Source organism: Coregonus lavaretus, assembly GCF_964263955.1.
Source record: "Coregonus lavaretus genome assembly, chromosome: 26".
In the NCBI taxonomy this organism is placed as follows: domain Eukaryota; kingdom Metazoa; phylum Chordata; class Actinopteri; order Salmoniformes; family Salmonidae; genus Coregonus; species Coregonus lavaretus.
The window spans coordinates 31,204,364-31,228,033 of record NC_140013.1 but is presented as its reverse complement, the minus strand read 5'-3'; the positions used below and the strand labels follow the sequence as shown (position 1 = coordinate 31,228,033).

Below are 23,670 nucleotides of genomic sequence, written 5' to 3'. Positions count from 1 at the left end.
CATGATCAACTCTATGCGAAGGAGATGTGTCGTGCTGCATGAGGCAAATTGTTAAACCAGACACTGAATGGTTTTCTGAACCACGCCCATACCTTTTTTTCTAAAGGTATCTGTGACCAACATATGCATATCTGTATTCCCAGTCATGTGAAATCCATAGATTAGGGCCTAATGAATTTATTTAAATTGACTGATTTCCTTATATGAACTGTAACTCAGTAAAATTTGAAATTGTTGCATGTTGCGTTTATATTTTTGTTCAGTGTTTTAGAGAAATAAGCTTTTTGTGCGTATTGACAATTTCTGGGACTTTTTATTTCAGCTCATGAAAAATGAGACCAACACTTTACATGTTGCGTTTTATATTTTTGTTCAGTATACAATCTGTAAATTGTCTTACCTGCTACACTGGAAGCATAACTTTTGGTCAGGGCGAGCAGTAAGCAAACCACGCCCAGGTTACGCTCACGCCCAGGTTTCTTTTAAATGCATAGGTATGTCTCACACTCTGCAAAAGTTACGCGTACAATGCAGCGTAATTGTTTAATTAAATGACGGACAAGTTATGATGCCATTTCTGCATGTAAACAATTAGTTTCACATTTTCGGGCAAGTGACCCTAATCTTTGGGCAACCAAAAATACTGTAGACTTACATTTAACAGACGCTCTTATCCAGAGCGATTTACAGTTAGTGAATGCATACATGTTGTTGTTTTTTCATACTGGGCCCCCGTGGGAAACGAACCCACATTCCTGCCGGCCAAACCCTCCCCTACCTTGGACGACGCTGGACCAATTGTGCACCGCCCATGGGTCTCCCGGTCGCGGCCGGCTGTTACAGAGCCTGGACTCGAACCAGGATCTCTAGTGGCACAGCTAGCACTGTGATGCAGTGCCTTAGACCACTGCGCCACTCGGGAGACTTGCCCAATTGGCCAGTGCCTTTCAGGCCTTAATACCAGAGTGTGTGTGTGTATGTGTGTTTCTCACAGGTGAATGTCTAATTGTATCAACCCCACATTGATTTCTTTATCATTTTATTTCTTTAATATTTGTTACATTTGACTGTGTGAAACCTAGTACAACTACTTATTTCTATGTAGCTCAGTTGGTAGAGCATGGCGCTTGCAACGCCAGGGTTGTGGGTTCATTTCCCATGGGGGGCCAGTATGAAAATGTATACACTCATTAACTGTAAGTCGCTCTGGATAAGAGCATCTGCTAAATGATGTAATATAGCATTTTGCAAAAAAAACATGATTATTTGTCTCTCTGAAATGAATTAGATAGTGAAAAAAACGCACCAATCTCTTTCATAATTTCTTCAAACAATAAAAGCTAATTTACCAAAATTTCTGAAAATGGATATATAGAGTTTTGGACTGAACTCTTCAATTGCATTGTTTACAAACAATAGAGAAAAACAAGCATAGATTTTTAATTTTTTTTTTAATTTTTTTATTTAACCTTTATTTAACCAGGTAAGCCAGTTGAGAACAGGTTCTCATTTACAACTGCGACCTGGCCAAGATAAAGCAAAGTAGTGCAATAAAAACAACACAGAGTTACATATGGGGTAAAAAAAAAACATAAAGTCAGAAATACAACAGAAAATATATATACAGTGTGTGCAAATGTAGCAAGTTATGGAGGTAAGGCAATAAATAGGCTATAGTGCAGAATAATTACAATAGTATTAACACTGGAATGCTAGATGTGCAAGAGATTATGTGCAAATAGAGATACTGGGGTGCAAAAGAGCAAAATAAATAACAATATAGGGATGAGGTAGTTGGGTGGGCTAATTTCAGATGGGCTGTGTACAGGTGCAGTGATCGGTAAGGTGCTCTGACAACTGATGCTTAAAGTTATTGAGGGAGATAAGAGTCTCCAGCTTCAGAGATTTTTGCAATTCGTTCCAGTCATTGGCAGCAGAGAACTGGAAGGAATGGCGGCCAAAGGAGGTGTTGGCTTTGGGAATGACCAGAGAGATATACCTGCTGGAGCGCAGACTACGGGTGGGTGCTGCTATGGTGACCAATGAGCTAAGATAAGGCGGGGATTTGCCTAGCAGTGATTTATAGATGGCCTGGAGCCAGTGGGTTTGACGACGAACATGTAGTGAGGACCAGCCAACAAGAGCGTACAGGTCACAGTGGTGGGTAGTGTATGGGGCTTTGGAGACAAAACGGATGGCACTGTGATAGACTACATCCAATTTGCTGAGTAGAGTGTTGGAGGCTATTTTGTAAATGACATCGCCGAAGTCAAGGATCGGTAGGATAGTCAGTTTTACGAGGGCATGTTTGGCAGCATGAGTGAAGGAGGCTTTGTTGCGAAATAGGAAGCCGATTCTAGATTTAACTTTGGATTGGAGATTCTTTATGTGAGTCTGGAAGTTGAGTTTACAGTCTAACCAGACACCTAGATATTTGTAGTTGTCCACATACTCTAGGTCAGACCCGTCGAGAGTGGTGATTCTAATCGGGTGGGCGGGTGCTAGCAGCGTTCGATTGAAAAGCATGCATTTAGTTTTACTAGTGTTTAAGAGCAGTTGAAGGCTACTGAAGGATTGTTGTATGGCATTGAAGCTCGTTTGGAGGTTTGTTAACACAGTGTCCAATGAAGGGCCAGATGTATACAAAATGGTGTCGTCTGCGTAGAGGTGGATCTGAGAGTCACCAGCAGCAAGAGCGACATCATTGATATACACGGAGAAAAGTGTCGGCCCAAGAATTGAACCCTGTGGCACCCCCATAGAGACTGCCATAGGTCCAGACAACAGGCCCTCCGATTTGACACACTGAACTCTGTCTGAGAAGTAGTTGGTGAACCAGGCGAGGCAGTCATTTGAGAAACCAAGGCTATTTAGTCTGCCAATAAGAATGCGGTGGTTGACAGAGTCGAAAGCCTTGGCCAGGTCGATGAAGACGGCTGCACAGTACTGTCTATTATCAATCGCGGTTATAATATCGTTTAGGACCTTGAGCGTGGCTGAAGTGCACCCGTGACCAGCTCGGAAACCGGATTGCATAGCGGAGAAGGTACGGTGGTATTCGAAATGGTCGATGATCTGTTTGTTAACTTGGCTTTCGAATACTTTCGAAAGGCAGGGCAGGATGGATATAGGTCTGTAGCAGTTTGGATCTAGAGTGTCACCCCCTTTGAAGAGGGGGATGACCGCGGCAGCTTTCCAATCTCTGGGGATCTCAGACGTTATGAAAGAGAGGTTGAACAGACTAGTAATAGGGGTTGCGACAATTTCGGCGGCTAGTTTTAGAAAGAAAGGGTCCAGATTGTCTAGCCCAGCTGATTTGTAGGGGTCCAGATTTTGCAGCGCTTTCAAAACATCAGCTGTCTGAATTTGTGTGAAGGAGAAGCGGGGGGGGGGGCATGGGCAAGTTGCAGCAGAGGGTGCAGAGTTGGTGGCCGGGTTAGTGGTAGCCAGATGGAAAGCATGGCCAGCTGTAGCAAAATGCTTGTTGAAATTCTCGATTATTGTAGATTTATCGGTGGTGATAGTGTTTCCTAGCCTCAGTGCAGTGGGCAGCTGGGAGGAAGTGCTCTTATTCTCCATGGACTTTACAGTGTCCCAAAACTTTTTGGAGTTAGTGCTACAGGATGCAAATTTCTGTTTGAAAAAGTTAGCCTTTGCTTTCCTGACTGCTTGTGTATATTGGTTCCTAACTTCCCTGAAAAGTTGCATATCGCGGGGGCTATTTGATGCTAATGCTGTACGCCACAGGATGTTTTTGTGCTGGTCAAGGGCAGTCAAGTCTGAGGAGAACCAGGGGCTATATCGGTTCTTAGTTCTGTATTTTTTGAATGGGGCATGTCTATTTAAGATTGAGAGGAAATTACTTTTAAGGAACAACCAGGCATCCTCTACTGACGGAATGAGATCTATATCCATCCAGGATACCTGGGCCAGGTCAATTAGGAAGGCCTCCTCGCTAAAGTGTTTTAGGGAGCGTTTGACAGTGATGAGGGGTGGTCGTTTGACCGCGGACCCGTTACGGACGCAGGCAATAAGGCAGTGATCGCTGAGATCCTGGTTGAAGACAGCTGAGGTGTATTTAGAGGGTATGTTAGTCAGGATGATATCTATGAGGGTACCCATGTTTACGGATTTAGGGTTGTACCTGGTAGGTTCGTTGATAATTTGCGTGAGGTTGAGGGCATCTAGCTTGGATTGTAGGATGGCTGGGGTATTAAGCATATCCCAATTTAGGTCACCAAGCAGTACAAACTCTGAGGATAAATGGGGGGCAATCAATTCACATATGGTGTCCAGGGCACAGCTGGGGGCTGAGGGGGGTCTGTAGCAAGCGGCAACAGTGAGAGACTTATTTCTGGAAAGGTGGATTTTTAGAAGTAGAAGCTCAAACTGTTTGGGCACAGACCTGGATAGTATGATGGAGCTCTGCAGGCTATCTCTACAGTAGATTGCAACTCCACCCCCTTTGGCAGTTCTATCTAGACGGAAAATGTTATAGTTGGGGATGGAAATTGATGGGGTTACAGTTTAATTAAACGCATAAAACATTTATAAGTTTGCCAAAATTCCTGAAGAATCTATGGCTATATATCATTAATTTAAAAGTCCAAAAATGGATGTAGCAATCGCAGATTGCCCCTTTAAAAGACTATAACAAAAAAAGGTGTCCATGGGCAATTTCTGTAATTTCAGATTTTCATAATTTTCACATAGATAAGAAGCTAGCTTTGACATTTCGGTTTATTCAATGCATGTCCAACATCAGGCTACAAGATAGGCGTGTACCGATATGTGTATCCATGAGTGTACAACATTGGAAAAATACAACTCCTTTCACTAGGCAGAACTTCCTGAATAGTTCTGACAAAAAGGATCTGTTGTTGTACCGATGTGTGTATCCATGAGTGTACGACATTGGAAAATTAAACTCCTTTCACGAGGCATTGGAAAATACAACTCCTTTCACGAGGCAGAACTTCCTGAATAGTTATGACAAAAAGGATCTGTTGTTGTCCTGGTGTTGTTGATGAGGTAACTTTCCCAACTATCCTGTGGTGTTGTCCTTTAACAGGAAGAGAGTGACGTAAGAAAGTGGCAATTTATTTATGACCTCAGAGCGCTCAGTGGCGCGTGCATCAGAAGATCTGGTGATGGCTGAGCTGGAGTCGCTGCATTTCTCCGTGGGCATCCTCGGGATCTCGGGCGGTAGGTCGAAGTGAAAATTCTGATTTCTGACTGATCATTTCTATTTCCAATACTTTTTATATAGCCTTAAACCGTCTAAAGAAGTAGGTCTGTATTGCGATATATTATTGAGTTTCTTGAGCTATGAGAAGTTGATCATAAAACAATACCTAGCATTGAAAACCGACTATTGATGACTTCATAATACTTAATTGATCGACAATCGAAGCATATTTGATACAAAAAAAAGGAGTGGGAAGTTTTATTTGTTGTTATTTTTCAGTTTTATTTGGATTATCCTAATATGTCTTATATAAAATATTGTGATCACACATTTATTTGTGAAGGTTTATATAGTCGCTGTCTGATGAACTCAATTTTTTGCCAATGTACATTTTTGTACATTTATTTAAAGAAGTAACTCCCCTCAATGTACTCTGAACATTTCATGACTCTAGGACCAAGAACAATTATTCAAAATAGCTTCTTGAAGTTTAAAAATGGTATGTTTGTTAATGGGAAAATATGGTACTTTTTAAATATTTCCTGAAATGTTTCTGTTTTGGAAATACGAGGATTTCATCACACAGCTATGATATTATATGTATTATAGTATACATGAATGTAGGCAATTAATTAATTCACTTTTTTATTTATTTGGTTGTTTCACAAAATGGCTCAATGAGAGAAGTGAGCAAAGGTGGCACAACAGGATGCAGAGTGGGCTTTTTTTAAAATTCTGATGGTAACCAGGTAAAACTACTGAACCTAGTTGTAGCAGGGACCTTAAGAGTTGTCCTATTGCCTGGGGCAAGTAAAATAGCATTTGGAAAGTTGAGCTTGCTCTAAAGTTGACCCAGGTGATAAAAAAAAAACCTGAAAACAACAAAACTGTAAAGAATTCCAGTAAACCTAAAACTGAGCTTTCTGGTTATTCCACATTGTTTAAGTAAGAGATGGACAATTTATGGCATTTCTGGCAGCCGGGCAAGTTGAGCCTGCTCTGGGGATGCCGCATTAGGCAGGTGATTAATAAAACAACAATAACTGATCAGCAAATAATTAATTCCAGTAGACTAACATAGGACTAGGAGCTATACTGGGGACTGGCAAAAGCAGTATATTTTCTTACCTACTACACTGGAAGTGTAACTTTGGGTCTAAGTGAGCAGAGTGCAAACCACGCCCAGGTTTCTCTGAAATAAATAGGAGAAGAGGCGTAGTCCGCTCATCCCACTAGATTGTATTTTTAGCATTTAAAATGAATTTCCTGCATTTTAAAGGCCCAATGCAGCTGTAAAAAAAAGGTGCTTATCTCAATATCAAATAATCTCTGGGTAACAATTAAGTCCCTTACTGTAATAGTTTTCCATTAAAGGGGTCAAAAATAAACAAAAATAGTTATTTTTTGCAAAAAACTATTCTCATGCAAAAATGTTGTGGGGAGTGGAAGGGCAACAAAGTTGTGCATTAACCACAGTGTGGATCAATCCACCAGAGAAGAAGAGGCTAATGGGAGGGAAATGTAGCCTAACCTGAAAACTAGTTGTTATTAGCAGAGAGGTTTGGAACTGGTCTATTAACGTATACCGCAACTCCACCCATGCTAAACCTGCTGATTAAGACATCCTGTGTTGATTGTATTTTCAAACAGCAACTATCAGGAAATAACAGCTGAGATGATCAGCTGTTGTACAATATGATACAACATTTGATTTGCTACTGAATTTTGACTGCACTGGGCCTTTTACAAGGTTTTCCATTACTCATGGCCTCTCTGGAAGGTTTGTAGAAATACACTGAACAAAAATATAAATGCAACATGCAACAATTTCAAAGATTTTACTGAGTTACAGTTAATATAAGGAAATCAGTCAATTTAAATAAGTTAATTAGGCCCTAATTTATGGATGTCACATGACTGGGAATACAGATACACTACATGACCAAAAGTACAGTATTTGGACACGTGCTCGTTGAACATCTTATTCCAAAATCATGGGCATCAATATAGAGTTGGTCCCCTCTTTCCTGCTATAACAGCCTCCACTCTTCTGGGAAGGCTTTGCCATCGATAAAATGCAATTGTGTTCGTTGTCCATAGCTTATGCCTGCCCATACCACCTTCCACCATGGGGTACTCTGTTCACAACGTTGACATCAGCAAACCGCTCGCTCACACAAAACCATACACGCTGTCTGAAATTCTTCGGTTGTGAAAACCCACAGTTTCATCAGCTGTCCGGGTGGCTGGTTTCAGATTATCCTGCTGGTGAAGAAGCCGGATGTGGAGGTCCTGGGGTGGCATTGTTACATGTGGTCTGCGGTTGTGAGGCCGGTGGGACGTACTGCCAAATTCTCTAAAATGACGTTGGAGGCAGCTCTGGTTGACATTCCTGCAGTCAGCATGCCAATTGCATGCTCCCTCAAAACATGAGATATATGTGGCATTGTGTTGTGTGACAATCCCTGTGTAGGGTATGACATAGTGAGTAATCAGTTTATTTGGGATATGATGGGACCAGAATTTTTCTAACCAGGTCAGATAGTATAAAAAAAAACTCCTGGAAAAACTCCTGGACCTAGGGAGGGTGAAAACTCTGTCTGAAGCAACCATGTGCTTGTTCATATGTATTCTATTTTATAACTAGACTAACAGGGGTTTCCGTTACACAGACACAGAGACAACTGCTATTAGACAATAGAACTAACAGGGCTGAGCTTGCTTTATGCAGGGTTGCATCATAGGCCTATATGCATATGTAATTAAAAGATTACTATTTGTTGATTTAATTATTCCAGTCAATAATTTTCAATTGAAAAGGCCTAGGTAGCCTAGCCAACCGAAGTTTGAATGCAATACAACGCCCGCGCATGTAGTCGGACCGGAACTCGACCATAGGCTACTAATTGTGCGCCCATTGACGAATCATGAGGCAACACGTTTGCCCCTTGACCCTGGATGTGAGTGAAAGTGGTCTGGTGTGTCAGTCAAGTTGCAGTTCAGAAACTTTGCCAATAGAGGGTGAATATGGAGCTGTGTTCATTGGTTCCTGTCAAACAATATACTTTTTGGTGAGTCGGTCTGGTCTAAAGCCTGCTGTGTTTTTAACTTGTGTTTTTTCTGTTGGTTTCTCCTGCAGGTTCTCTGCTGCTGCTGGTGAATAACTATGGCAGCACTCCTGACAAAGACTTCATCCCCCATACTGCACTGGGGGTGCTGCTGCTCATCATCGCTGCCCTGCTGGCATACTCTGGTAGCCTACCTACTGTTTATAACTTATACAAATTCTAACCCTACTCTGGTACCCTTTTTTACTGCATAAAGAGTTGACTGTGATAGCCTACTTAAAACTGCAATATCTAACTTTTTGGGTGACACGACCAAATTCACATAGAAATGTGAGTTATAGACCTGTCATTCTCATTTCTATGCTTCCCTTTCTTAAGTTTCGTTGTTGCGTTCTTTACTTTCGGTTTTGTACACCAGCTTCAAACAGCTGAAATACAATATATTGAAAATATATTTCACAGCGGTTTAGATGGTACAATGATTCTCTACATTGCTTGTTCTGTCACATAAACTAAAATTAGGCGAACTATTAGAATTTTAGCAACCAGGAAATGGCGGAGCACCTTTAACTATACTAACATTTGTACTATGGCGTGCATTCATGATTTCATTGTATTGACTGTATGTTTGAACGTGGTATCAGTCAGAGATAAACAATTGTTTTCCCTCCCTCCCTCCCTCCCTCCCTCCCTCCCTCCCTCCCTCCCTCCCTCCCTCCCTCCCACAAGGTGTGCGTCGCAGCCTGTCCCAGTCCCAGTTGTTCTCCAGTGTGTGTCTGACCGTGTCAGCCATGTGGTGTGGGTCTGGACTGGTCTACCTGCTCGTTGGGGAGGGGGTGGTGGGGGCTACAGAGCTGAGGTCCTCTTTGGTCCCTGGCCTAGCAGCCTTCACCCTGGCCTTCCTCATGCTGGCTACAGTATCTGTCCTCCAGAGAGAGGTGTGATCTATTAGATCTATCTATTGATAGATTAATTTGTATTTTAAGCTTAATTACTAAAGGATTTCACCCCAAATACAGTATAAAATGTTAAACAGTGTTAGAATTAGAATGTAGTGTCAACTAACCCACTAACAGAGGGATCTATCTATCTATCTATCTATCTATCTATCTATCTATCTATCTATCTATCTATCTATCTATCTATCTATCTATCTATCTATCTATCTATCTATCTATCTATCTATCTATCTATCTATCTATCTATCTATCTATCTATCTATCTATCTATCTATCTATCAATTTGAAAGGGGTTGATAATTGACTAGAAGACACATTTTACATTGTTTGCTGTAACGTATGGAAAATAAAGTTGTATTGTATTGTTGTATTGTAGGTGGTCCTGTTAATCATCTCCCTGTCTATCAGCCTGGCCTGTGGGCACCAGATTGCCGGCCTCTCCTCCCCGGGGTTCGGCCAGTCTGCCACGGCCGCCTGCTATCTGCTGGTCACCCTGGTGGGGGCGTATTTTGGCTGTGGTCGCCTGCTCTCCTTTATCACCCAGGGAAGGGTGGAGGCTCCTGGGACAGGGCTGAGGAGAAGGGCAGAGTGTCATGGGTCAGGGGTCAGAGCTCCAGAGGACTGTAACGACGTGGGGCCTGTAGGCCTGGTGATGAATCTGCTGTCTGCTAGTGTGTTAGCCTGCCCCCTACTGGCTGTGGTTCCTCAGCTCGCTCCGGGTCACGTCCCCTGGCTTTGGACGGCTGCTGTATTCCAGCTGGTGGTGTGTGTCCTCTCCTACAGATCCATGGACTCCCTGACCGCCACCTTCTACGGCTTCACCTCCATCCTGCACTTCGCTGAGGGCTACATCGCTCTCCTCACAGCCTTCTCCATCCACCCCTCCTCCCCTATCCCCTTTCCCGTCGTCTTTGCTGTTCTATTCTTCATCCTGGCTCTGTTCAGCTGTCAGAAGAGTCTAGCTGAGGGTCTCTACCAGCTGTTCTACGTAGCGTATACTATCGCCCTCGCAGCCCAGCCCTCACGCTCCTTCCAGTCTGGGGCGCAGGGCGTCCAGGCGGCCATCTTTATTGTGTCAACCGTGATGTTACTGGTCACCTCCTATAACAACGTCTCGGCCAATAGGATTCCTACAGGGGAGGGCGTGTTCAAGGCCCTGGTGACGCGTGTCAGCGGCCTGACTCTCCGCCCCCATGACAGACACAGCCACGCTCCCTACCTGGGCTACTCCAGGTATGCTGACGCAGAGGTGTTAGGTCACGCCTGCTCCGTCCTCGCTGTCTTCTCCATCACGGCGTCCACGGGGGACCGGGCCCCGCTGGGCGTGCTGGTCCTGCCCTGGGCCGTGGTGGCAGGCGGCGTCCTCCAGCTGCTGGTCGGCTCCGTGGCTTTCTCCCGTGGTAAGACCCTAACCCTGGAGGTTTCACACAAGATTAACACATTCCATTTTCAATTTGAATGTTGTATTTAGGAACTAGTAAAAATGCACTCTATCCAAACAAGCTTTTCAGGTGTTTGTGAAAGCGAAGATTAGGTTGTAGAATGCATTTTTTATGTGTTACAATTTGTAATGATTGTATATCCAACATTTAACGTGTACATTTCCGGTAGGTAAGACCCTTGAGAGCATGGCGTTCATCCTGTACGGTGTCATGTGGTCCATCTGGGGGCTGACACGGTACGGCAGGCTCTATGGGGACACACAGGGATTCAACCTGGCTGTGGGTATCATCAGCTTCCTGTTGTTCAACAGTCTGGTGACGGTAGGAGCACTATTCCTGAACGTAGCCTGGGTTGTCTATGCCGCAACCTTTCACCTCATTATCATCTCCTTCCTCCTGGACGCCATGGGAGCACTGCCTTATGGGTATGACATCGGGGTGTCAATCGTGTTTGGCCTGATGTCATTCTACTGTTTCCTGTCTGGTCTGTTCAGCCTGACCTTCCTGACCCCCCAGTTGCCCCTGGGACGGGCGTTAGTCAGGCTGAGTGGGATGGGAGAAGGAGGGAGGGACATCTGTCTTCATGTCCCCGCACGCAAGGCCACCGCCGTCCACCAGATAGCAGGTGAAACATAAGGGGGCGCCTAACCCAAAAGGCACCCTTTTTTCTATGTAGTGCACTTATTTTGACCAGGGCCTATAGGGCTCTGGTCAAAAGTAGTGCTTTATGTTATAGGTGCCACTTGAGACAAAGAACTGGTCACCAACTGTGCTCCTGGTGAAATACTGTGGGTGCAGGGTTTTGCTTCATTCCAGTACTAACACACCTGATTCAAAGTCCTGGTGAGCAGAATGCAGGGTCTCAGTGCTGGGCTGAAACAGCAAATCTGCACACCCAGTAGCTCTTTGGAACCATGACAACCATTGGTGTAGTCTAGTGCATCATTCTCATTAAAACACTACGAATAACAGGCTGTGTATGTGTATATATGTGTGTGTGTATGTGTGTGTGTGTGTGCGTGTTGAGGCTGACAGGACCACTTCATCGCAAGTTCTTTAGGTCTTTAGTTAGTTGGGTTATTGATGTGTCTCAACCCAACTCTCCCTATCCCTCTGTGTCTCCAGAGATCATGAAGAGTGGAGGTATATGTGGGATGCCCACTGACACGGTCTATGTGCTGGTGGCAGCTTGTAACAGACCGGATGCTGTGGAGAAGGCCTACAAGTGAGTTACAATTACACTGCATACTAGGTTATTATACGTACATTGTAGAAGATAATTTCATCAGATTAAATGAATAAACTTTGTACTCACAATGCTTCATAGTGGTAGGCTGGTCCCAGATCTATTTTAGTTGTCTTGCCATCTCCTCTGTCACAACCAAGACAGTTCAAACAGATCTGGGACCAGGCTATCATAGTGCATTTAAACAAACTATTCTCCTTGTCTCCCCCTGTGTGCTGCAGGTGTAAGCAGCATGTTGTTGATGACACTCAACTACTTTTCTCCTTCCCCCTTCTGACATCCAGGTGGCGACACGCATCTCTGCGTGCCTGGCAGATATCGCAACTTGCATGTCGGCCAACCACCTCAAGCTCAAACTCGACAAGACGGAACAGCTTTTCCTCCCGGGGAAGGCCTGCCCACTCAAAGACCTCTCCATCACGGTTGACAACTACACAGTGTCGCCCTCCCAGAGTGCAAAGAACCTTGGCGTGATCAAATCAAATTGTATTTGCCACGTGCCAAATACAACAGGTGTAGACATTACAGTGAAAGGCTTACTAACAAGCCCTTAACCAACAATGCAGTTTTTAAAAGAAAAATGTAAAATATAAAAGTATTAATTAAGAAAAATAAAAAATAAAAGCAAATAGCTAAAGAGCTATTTGTTGGACAACACCCTGTCGTTCTCTGCAAACATCAAAGCAGTGACCCGCTCCAGCAGATTCATGCTCTACAACATCTGTAGAGTAAGACCCTACCTCACACAGGAAGTGGCGCAGGTCCTAATCCAGGCACTTGTCCTCTCCCGTCTGGACAACTGCAACGCGCTGTTGGCTGGGCTCCACACTTGTGCCATCAAACCCCTGCAACTTATCCAGAACACTGCAGCCCACCTGGTTTTCAACATTCCCAAGTTCTCTCATGTCACCCCGCTCCTACGCACACTCCACTGTCTTCCAGTTGAAGCTCACATCCACTACAAGACCATGGTCCTTACCTACGGAACAGCAAGAGGAACTGCCCCTCCCTACCTTCAGGCTATGCTCAAACCCTACATCCCAACCCGAGCACTCCGTTCTGCCACCTCAGGTCTCTTGGCCCTCCCACCCCCCAGGTCCCGCTCAGCCCAGTCCAAGCTCTTTTCGGTCCTCCCACAATGCCCATCTTCCGAAAACATCTGAAACCTTCAAACAGTATCTAAAATAATCATCCTCCTCACATTGACCGCTTACCCCCCTTCTAGCTCTGACTACTGATAGCTACGTTATTGAGGAACAATGTACTTTCTACGACTGTGATATGTGGTTGTCCCACCTAACTATCTTAAGATGATTGCACTAACTGTAAGTCGCTCTGGATAAGAGTGTCTGCTAAATTACCAAAATGTAAATAACCTATTCTACCTGTCTCTCCCTGTGTGCTGCATGTGTGAGCATCATGTTAATAACCTGTTCTACCTGTCTCTCCCTGTGCAGGTGTAAGCAGCAGGCTCAGGACCGACCCATGTCTCTGTGGGTGTCCTCTATAAACCAGTTAGAACCGGTCAGATCCCTGCTGTCTGCCCTGCTCTGGGACTTCATGAGCGCAGCATGGCCCTCCTCTATCAGCATGGTCATAGCCAGGGGTGGGTTATTAACACTGTGTGTGTGTGTGTGTCTGTGTGTGTATGTGTGTGCATGTGTTTTTTGTGTATGTAGTGTAGTGTATGTGAGTTATTATGATGAGTTCTTCCTGTCTTCCCCCACCAGGTCCGTGGATGGAGATGTTTGGTCTGGGGGAATCAGCTAAACACATCGGAACCCCTCAGAGCATTGCTATCAGGAACCCAAACTGTGCTGTGGCTACTCATCTTATCAACCTGGTGCGAGCCCTTAACCCTGACCCCTGACCTCTATCCCTAACCCTGACCCAAACCCCTGACCTTTAATCCTAACCCTGACCCTGACTGTGCTGTAGCAACACACCTCATTAACCTGGTATGATCACGGATTAATTACAAAAGCATCCACACCCTGTAGCTTTCTGGGACCAGGGTTGTAGTACATATATACTACATACAGTATACAGTATCTAAATGGATGCTTGCCATCATTGCCAGATAATATTATTTTCTCATTTCTGTCCTGTAGGTGGGTCCCATTGCTGTGACGTCAGCCAACCCCACAGGAGAAGCAGACACCACACACCACAACCAGGTGTATGCCAAGCTGGGAGACAAGGTGAAATAGACACACAGACATATCATAGTTCAGTTGAGTCAAAACTACATTTGGAAATGTAAAATAAATATTGTGATTGTCTCTCACTCACTCACTCAGTCACTCACTCACTGTCTGTGTGTCTGTCTGTCTGTATGTGTGTCTGTGTGTCCGTCTGTCCATCCGTCTGTCTAGGTGGATGGTGTGTTGTGTGATGGCCCGTCCCCAGAGAACATCGCCTCCACTGTGGTTGACTGCACCAAGATAGACAGTGGTCATATTGGATTCTTTCGAGTGGGTCTCATTCCCAAGTCTCAGGTAAACACAAGGACGCTAACATGGCAAGAACCTAAAAACTGACACCAACCTGAAGCACCGACCGTTAACATGATAAGACTTGACATGACAGGAACACCACCTCAAGCTCATGTACTGTATGTAATGTATGTTGTGGTGTGTGCGTGTGAGTGCATGTGTGTGTGTGTGTGCATGCATGCCTTTTAGGGGCCCTTGGTTGGGGGCCCCCGCCCACCCTCGCGGGCAAAACATTTTAGTGGCCCCCCTCTTGACGGCGGAGAGAAAACATTTAAGTTTGAAGTTAATTTCCTGCAATTCTACACATTTTTCCATTGGGCGAAGAGAAAATGTTGCAGTTTTAAAGCAAGTTTTCTGTAATTCTACACATTTTGCCATGGGGCGGCGAGAAAAGGTTGCAATTTTATAACTAATTTCCTGCAATTCTACTCGTTTTGCCATGGGGTGGAGAGACAAATGTGCAGTTTTACAGCTATTTCCCTGCAATTCTATACATTTTGCCATGACTTATGCCATGTTAATGTGATATCTGAGTGAGAGCGACTAACAAAATCAATGGGGGCCCTCTGGAGGTTAGGCCGCTGGGAATGTGCACTTCGTGCCCGGTCGGTAATTGGGCCATGATTACTACAAGTTTAGATAGCTGGGTAGACTAATTTACCAATCTAAAAATGGTTTGCTGACATGGGCTAATTGAGTTACTGTCAGTGGCTGACATAACAAGAGGAAAACTGCTGATGCACAAACACATTTCAAAATTGCACCTTGTGTATTCTAGTATTCTAAATTGAGACCCAAAAAGTATTTATTTGGGGGGGTCGTGGGCCCCCTAGCGGCGACCGCCTGTGTCGCTTATGCCCTGGGCCGGCCCTGCGTGCATTTGTCTGTACAATGTCTGTAATGTTATGTGTGTTTCTCTACCAGGTGCTCCAGATCTTTGAGGAGGTCCAGAAGAGGCACTCTCACGGTCAGATTAATCCAGTGTTTGAAGCAGACCTCACAGAGCCTGATCCTAACCCTAACCTCACAGACCCTCAGAGAAACACAGATGAAGACAACACAGAGTCTACAGAGTCCTCAACTGTTCCTCCACCCACCCAGTCTCCTGCCTACATAGACACCTCTACACTAGCAACACAACCATGAGACTGCCCTAGCTACAGCTAGTCTGGCTAACATCTCCTCCTGACTCCAGAGTCTGGAAAGGCTTGATGCGTTGATAATGAAGGAGATGGCAGCATCCTACACTGGTTGGATATCCCTTTTTCTTTTTTTTCTTTTTTCTTGTGTGTTTTTGTTCTACCTTATGTTATTTTTTAGTGCTGCATTGATATTGATTACTGAATTGTTGGGTTTGGAGCTTGCAAGAAAGGCATTTCACTGTATTTGTGCACTTGACATTAAAGGTTTAAACTTTTTTTATTTCATTTATCCTTTATTTAACTAGGCAAGTCAGTTAAGAAAAAAATATGATTTACAATGACGGCCTACACCGGCCAAACCCGGACGACGGTGGGCCAATTGTGCGCCGCCCTATGGGACTCTCAATCACGGCCGGTTGTGATACAGCCTGGAATCGAACCAGGGGGTCTGTAGTGACGCCTCAAGCACTGAGATGCAGTGCCTTAGACCGCTGCGCCACTCGGGAGCCCACTCAGGAAACTTGAAACTTGAGTGACAGTCACTCTCACGGGATGGGTTGCAAAACATAACTAACTGAAAGCCACACTCCCAATAAGCTATGAATATGACTGCATTGAGGTATATGTCACTGTGCTTCTATGGCTATCTGCCCCATGCCACTGCCTATTTCATTTGTTCATTTTGCAAACATGACAGCTCATAATCCAATGCCTTTACCACAGTCAACACACCTACAGTGCATTTGGAAAGTATTCAGACCCCTTCCCATTTTCCACAATTTGTTACGTTACAGCCTTATTCTAAAATTGATTAAATAAAAAATGTTCCTCTTCAATCTAAACACAATACCCCATAATGAAAAAGCGAAAACAGGTTTTTAGAAATTTTAGCAAATTTATGAAATCAAAATAAAACAGAAATACCTTATTTACATACATTTTCAGACCCTTTGCTATGAGACTCGAAATTGAGCTAAGGTGTATCTTGTTTCTATTGATCATCCTTGAGATGTTTCTACAACTTGATTGGAGTCCACCTGTGGTAAATTCAATTGATTGGACATGATTTGGAAAGGCAAACGCCTGTCTATATAAGGTCCCACAGTTGACAGTGCATGTCAGAGCAAAAACCAAGCCATGAGGTCGAAGGAATTGTCCGTAGAGCTCCAAGACCGGATTGTGTCGAGGCACAGATCTGGGGAAGGGTACCAAAAAAATTATACAGTATTGAAGGTCCCCCAAAACACAGTGGCCTCCATCATTCTTAAATGGAAGAAGTTTGGAACCACCAAGACTCTTCCTAGAGCTGGCCGCACGGCCAAATTGAGCAATCGGGGGAGAAGGGCCTTGGTCAAGAAGTGACAAAGAACCCAATGGTCACTCTGACAGAGCTCTAGAGTTCCTCTGTGGAGATGAGAGAACCTTCCAGAAGGACAACCATCTCTGCAGCACTCCACCAATCAGGCCTTTATGATAGAGTGGCCAGAAGGAAGACACTCCTCAGTAAAAGGCATATGACAGCCCGCTTGGAGTTTGCCAAAAGGTACCTAAATGTTCACCTTCCAACTTGACAATGTCCCGAAGCACACAGCCAAGACCATGCAGGAGTGGCTTCGGGACAAGTCACTGAATGTGCTTGAGTGGCCCAGTCAGACCCCGGACTTGAAACCGATCTAACATCTCTGGAGAGACCTGAAAATAGCTGTGCAGAGACGCTCCCCATCCAACCTGACAGAGCTTGAGATGATCTGCAGAGAAGAATGGGAGAAACTCCCCAAATACAGGTGTGCCAAGCTTGTAGCTTCATACCCAAGAAGACTCAAGGCTGTAATCGCTGCCAAAGGTGCTTCAACACAGTACTGAGTAAATTTTAGTGTAAGGCTGTAATGTAACATAATGTGGAAAAAGTGAAGGTGTCTGAATACTTTCCGAATGCGCTGTATACAATACATATATTTTTCTAACAATCTCAGGTCAGTTCAAACCATCCACCCTCATCCACTTATTAACTTTTAATTAATAAACAGATTATCTTAAAAAAAAATGTTTTTTAAGTTGCCTGGATTCTGTGGCACTTACAGTAAATGGTACAGGTTTACACACACACACACACACACACACACACAAAGACACCCAGACCAGTGGTGGTCGGTGCCATTTAAGATTAGGGGGGACTAATTAAAAAAAAAAAAATTACATTTTCCTATATTATGTTCCCCTAACCACAACACTTAGGCTTCTACTTCCAGCCTATACATACTAATTTATATAGATTTTACGGGCTGAATGTATTTTACATGTATTTTTTGTTTTTAATCCAATCCCTCACCCCCTCCCTTCTTTATCTGAAGACCATCCAGTTTTGATTTCTATTTGCCAAAACTCAGCAACACAATACACCGTAATGACAAAGCGAAAACAGGTTTTGAATTTTCTGCATATTTATAAAAAATTAAAAACAGAAATACCTTATTTACCTACAGTTGAAGTCGGAAGTTTACATACACTTAGGTTGGAGTCATTAAAACTTGTTTTTCAACCACTCCACAAATGTCTTGTTAACAAACTATAGTTTTGGCAAGTCGGTTAGGACATCTACTTTGTGCATGACACAAGTAATTTTTCCAACTATTGTTTACAGACAGATTATTTCACTGTATCACAATTCCAGTGGGTCAGAAGTTTACATACACTAAGTTGACTGTGCCTTTAAACAGCTTGGAGAATTCCAGAAAATGATGTCATGGCTTTAGAAGCTTCTGATAGGCTAATTGAAATCATTTGAGTCAATTGGAGGTGTACCTGTGAATGTATTTCAAGGCCTACCTTCAAACATCATGGGAAAATCAAAAGAAATCAGCCAAGACCTCAGTAAAAAAATTGTAGACCCCCACAAGTCTTGTTCATCATTGGGAGCAATTTCCAAATGCCTGAAGGTACCACGTTCATCTGTACAAACAATAGTACGCATGTATAAACACCATGGGACCACGCAGCCGTCATACCGCTCAGGAAGGAGACGCGTTCGGTCTCCTAGAGATGAAAGTACTTTGGTGCGAAAAGTGCAAATCAATCCCAGAACAACAGCAAAGGACCTTGTGAAGATGCTGGAGGAAACCGGTATAAAAGTATCTATATCCACAGTAAAACAAGTCCTATATCGACATAACCTGAAATGACACTCAGCAAGGAAGAAGCCACTACTCCAAAACCGCCATAAAAAAGCCAGACTATGGTTTGCAACTGCACATGGGGACAAAGATCGTACTTTTTGGAGAAATGTCCTCTGGTCTGATGAAACAAAAATAGAACTGTTTGGTCATAATGACCATCATTATGTTTGGAGGAAATAGCGGGGTGCTTGCAAGCCGAAGAACACAATCCCAAACGTGAAGCACGGGGGTGGCAGCATCATGCTGTGGGGGTGCTTTGCTGCAGGAGGGACTGGTGCACTTCACAATTATGTGGATATATTGAAGCAACATCTCAGAAAGACATCAGTCAGGAAGTTAAAGTTTGGTCGCAAATGGGTCTTCCAAATGGACAATGAACCCAATCATACTTCAAAAGTTGTGGCAAAATGGCTTAAGGACAACAAAGTCAAGGTATTGGAGTGGCCATCACAAAGCCCTGACCTCAATCCAATAGAAAATGTGTGGGCAGAACTGAAAAAGCGTGTGTGAGCAAGGAGGCCTACAAACCTGACTCAGTTACACCAGCTCTGAGGAGGAATGGGCCAAAATTCACCCAACTTATTGTGGGAAGCTTGTGGAAGGCTACCCAAAACGTTTGACCCATGTTAAACAATTTAAAGGCAATGCTACCAAATACTAATTGAGTGTATGTGAACTTCTGCCCCACTGGGAATGTGATGAAATAAATAAAAGCTGAAAGAAATAATTCTCCCTACTATTATTCTGACATTTCACATTCTTAAAATAAAGTGGTGATCCTAACTGACCTAAGACAGGGAATATTTACTAGGATTAAATGTCAGGAATTGTGAAAAACTGAGTTTAAATGTATTTGGCTAAGGTGTATGTAAACTTCCGACTTCAACTGTAAGCACCTGCTCCAGAGCGCTCAGGACCTCAGAATGGGGCGAAGGTTCACCTTCCAACTGGACAACAACCCTAAGCAATCAGCCAAAACAACGCAGGAGTGGCTTCGGGACAAGTCGCTGAATGTCCTTGAGTGGCCCAGCCCGAGCCCGGACTTGAACTCGATCAAACAACTCTGGAGACACCTGAAAATAGCTGTGCAGAAACGCTCCCCATCCAACCTGACAGAGCTTGAGAGGATCGGCAGAGAAGAAATGGGAGAAACTCCCCAAATACAGGTGTGCCAAGCTTGTAGCGTCATACCCAAGAAGACTCAAGGCTGTAATCGCTGCCAAAGGTGCTTCAACAAAGTACTGAGTAAAGGGTCTGAAAACTTACGTAAATATTATATCTGTATTTTTTATACATTAGCAAAAATTCTAAAAACCTGTTTTTACTTTGTCATTATGGGGTATTGAGGGGAAAAAATATTTAATCAATTTTAGAATTGGTCCTCTGTAGCTCAGCTGGTAGAGCATGGCGCTTGTAACGCCAAGGTAGTGGGTTTGATCCCTGGGACCACCCATACACAAAAAAAAAATGTATGCACGCATGACTAAGTCGCTTTGGATAAAAGCGTCTGCTAAATGGCATATTTAGAATAAAGCTGTAAGTTAACTAAATGTGAAAAGTCAAGGGGTCTGAATGCTTTCCGAAGGCACTGTATATAACATCCTATAGGTTTCAAGAATTTTGTATAATAATTTAAATATAAAAATTCTAAGTTTTGAATCTGGCGTCGTTTTGTGTATCAGCTCATAAACAATGTGCCATGGAATCGGTACATCGGAAATCTCTTCCCAACTATTTTGCAATCTATATGGCACAGCTATGAATTTTTTGGTCCTTAAATTAAAAACTGGTATACTTTTTTATTTAGCACAATTTTCTTTAAACCAGTTTTGACTAGTTCCTTACTTTCCCCCCTTCCACTTGCCTCTTACATTTTTGTGGTAATGCTGCAATTAGTTTGTTGTAATTTTGGGTAGAGCAGACATTTACATATATTTTTGTTAGCAGCATGTGACATAACTCCACCAGTCATATATATGATATCATTTATAAAGATTATACCTTATTTAAACATTTTTCCCAATTTTTTTTGTAAAGAATCAATTAGTATATTTGAGTTTAACCATAATATTTGTTGTATTATTTGTTCTGTCTTTTCTGGTGGATTAAACTGAAATTGCAACCAACGTTCTATGGCTTGTTTTAAAAATAGCAATATTTTGTAGAGGATTTCATTTTCAAATAACCGAAAGTGAGAGGTTGTAATCTGCTTGCCGTTCAAAATAAAATGTAAAAAAATTTGCTCATATAATTTAAAAAACAAGTCGCTAGGTTTAGGCAAGGCCATAAGCAAATAGGTAAACTGGGATATGACTAAAGAGTAAATCAGGGTGATTTTTCCACAAATAGACAGGTATTTTCCTCTCCATGGTAGCAAGAGCTTATCTATTTTTACTAACTTTTTATTAATGTATTGTAGTGCGATAGTTTCTGTCTTTCGGGATATAAATACAGAGTATGTCCACATCACCGTCAGACAGTTTAATTGGTAAACTACACGCTAATGTAAAAGTTATAGTTTAGTAATCAAATACATAATACACAGTGAGGGAAAAAAGTATTTGATCCCCTACTGATTTTGTACATTTGCCCACTGACAAAGACATGATCAGTCATGATCAATTTTAATGGTAGGTTTATTTGAACAGTGAGAGACAGAATAACAAAAAAATCCAGAAAAACGAATGTCAAAAATTGTATAAATTGATTTGCATTTTAATGAGGGAAATAAGTATTTGACCCCTCTGCAAAACATGACTTAGTACTTGGTGGCAAAACCCTTGTTGGCAATCACAGAGGTCAGACGTTTCTTGTAGTTGGCCACCAGGCTTGCACACATCTCAAGAGGGATTTTGTTCCACTCCTCTTTTCAGATCTTCTCCAAGTCATTAAGGTTTTGAGGCTGACGTTTGGCAACTCGAAACTTCAGCTCCCTCCACAGATTTTCTATGGGATTAGGGTCTGGAGACTGGCAAGGCCACTCCAGGACCTTAATGTGCCTCTTCTTGAGCCACTCCTTTGTTGCCTTGGCCGTGTGTTTTGGGTCAATGTCATGCTGGAATACCCATCCACGACCCATTTTCAATTACCTGTCTGAGGGAAGGAGGTTCTCACCCAAGATTTGACGGTACATGGCCCCGTCCATCGTCCCTTTGATGCGGTGAAGTTGTCCTGTCCCCTTAGCAGAAAAACACCCCCAAAGCATAATGTTTCCACCTCCATGTTTGACGGTGGGGATGGTGTTCTTGGGGTCATAGGCAGCATTCTTCCTCCTCCAAACACGGCGAGTTGAGTTGATGCCAAAGAGCTCGATTTTGGTCTCATCTGACCACAACACTTTCACCCAGTTCTCCTCTGAATCATTCAGATGTTCATTGGCAAACTTCAGACAGGCCTGTATATGTGCTTTCTTGAGCAGGGGGAACTTGCGGGCGCTGCAGGATTTCAGTCCCTCACGGCGTAGTGTGTAACCAATTGTTTTCTTGGTGACTATGGTCCCGGCTGCCTTGAGATCATTGACAAGATCCTCCCGTGTAGTTCTGGGCTGATTCCTCATTACATTTACGTCATTTAGCAGACGCTCTTATCCAGAGCGGGGGGGGGGGGGGGGGGTGGTATAAGGATTACTTTATCCTATCCCAGGTATTCCATAAAGAGGTGGGGTTTCAAATGTCTCCGGAAGGTGGTGAGTGACTCCGCTGTCCTGGCGTCATGAGGGAGCTTGTTCCACCATTGGGGTGCCAGAGCAGCGAACAGTTTTGACTGGGCTGAGCGGGAACTATGCTTCCGCAGAGGTAGGGGAGCCAGCAGGCCAGAGGTGGATGAACACAATGCCCTCGTTTGGGTGTAGGGACTGATCAGAGCCTGAAGGTACGGAGGTGCCGTTCCCCTCACAGCTCCGTAGGCAAGCACCATGGTCTTCTAGCAGATGCGAGCTTCAACTGGAAGCCAGTGGAGTGTGCGGAGGAGCGGGGTGACGTGAGAGAACTTGGGAAGGTTGATCACCAGACGGGCTGCGGCATTCTGGATGAGTTGTAGGGGTTTAATGGCACAGGCAGGGAGCCCAGCCAACAGCGAGTTGCAGTAATCCAGATGGGAGATGACAAGTGCCTGGATTAGGACCTGTGCCGCTTCCTGTGTAAGGCAGGGTCGTACTCTCCGAATGTTGTAGAGCATGAACCTACAGGATCAGGTCACCGCCTTGATGTTAGCGGAGAACGACAGGGTGTTGTCCAGGGTTAGCGCCAAGGCTCTTCGCACTCTGGGAGGAGGACACCACGGAGTTGTCAACCGTGATGGCGAGATCATGGAACGGGCAGTCCTTCCCCGGGAGGAAGAGCAGCTCCGTCTTGCCAAGGTTCAGCTTGAGGTGGTGAGCCGTCATCCATACTGATATGTCTGCCAGACATGCAGAGATGCGATTCGCCACCTGGTTATCAGAAGGGGGAAAGGAGAAGATTAGTTGTGTGTCGTCAGCGTGGCAATGATAAGAGAGGCGATGTGAGGATATGACAGAGCCAAGTGACTTGGTGTATAGCGAGAATAGGAGAGGGCCTAGAACTGAGCCCTGGGGGACACCAGTGGTGAGAGCACGTGGTGCGGAGACAGCTTCTCGCCACGCCACTTGGTAGGAGCGACCGGTCAGGTAGGACGCAATCCAAGAGTGAGCCGCGCCGGAGATGCCCAGCTCGGAGAGGGTGGAGAGGAGGATCTGATGGTTCACAGTATCAAAGGCAGCAGACAGGTGTAGAAGGACAAGAGCAGAGGAGAGAGAGTTAGCTTTAGCAGTGCATAGAGCCTCTGTGACACAGAGAAGAGCAGTCTCAGTTGAATGACCAGTCTTGAAACCTGACTGGTTTGGATCAAGAAGGTCATTCTGAGATAGATAGCAAGAGAGTTGGCTAAAGACGGCACGCTCAATAGTTTTGGAGAGAAAATAAAGAAGGGATACTGGTCT

At 44.0% G+C, this 23,670-nt stretch overlaps 1 protein-coding gene across 1 annotated transcript; it reads left to right on the top strand.

Moving 5' to 3' along the window:
* Positions 1 to 5,150: 5,150 nt before the first annotated feature.
* On the top strand, positions 5,151 to 15,544 carry LOC311101460 (uncharacterized protein; the record flags this gene model as incomplete). The annotated part of the gene is made up of 11 exons (XM_084142618.1): positions 5,151 to 5,205; positions 8,328 to 8,441; positions 8,986 to 9,173; positions 9,592 to 10,615; positions 10,827 to 11,282; positions 11,783 to 11,882; positions 13,361 to 13,509; positions 13,634 to 13,746; positions 14,015 to 14,104; positions 14,279 to 14,401; positions 15,323 to 15,544. The coding sequence occupies 11 exons, from the start codon at positions 5,151 to 5,153 to the stop codon at positions 15,542 to 15,544; spliced, it is 2,634 nt and encodes an 877-aa protein (XP_083998744.1).
* Positions 15,545 to 23,670: the final 8,126 nt, after the last annotated feature.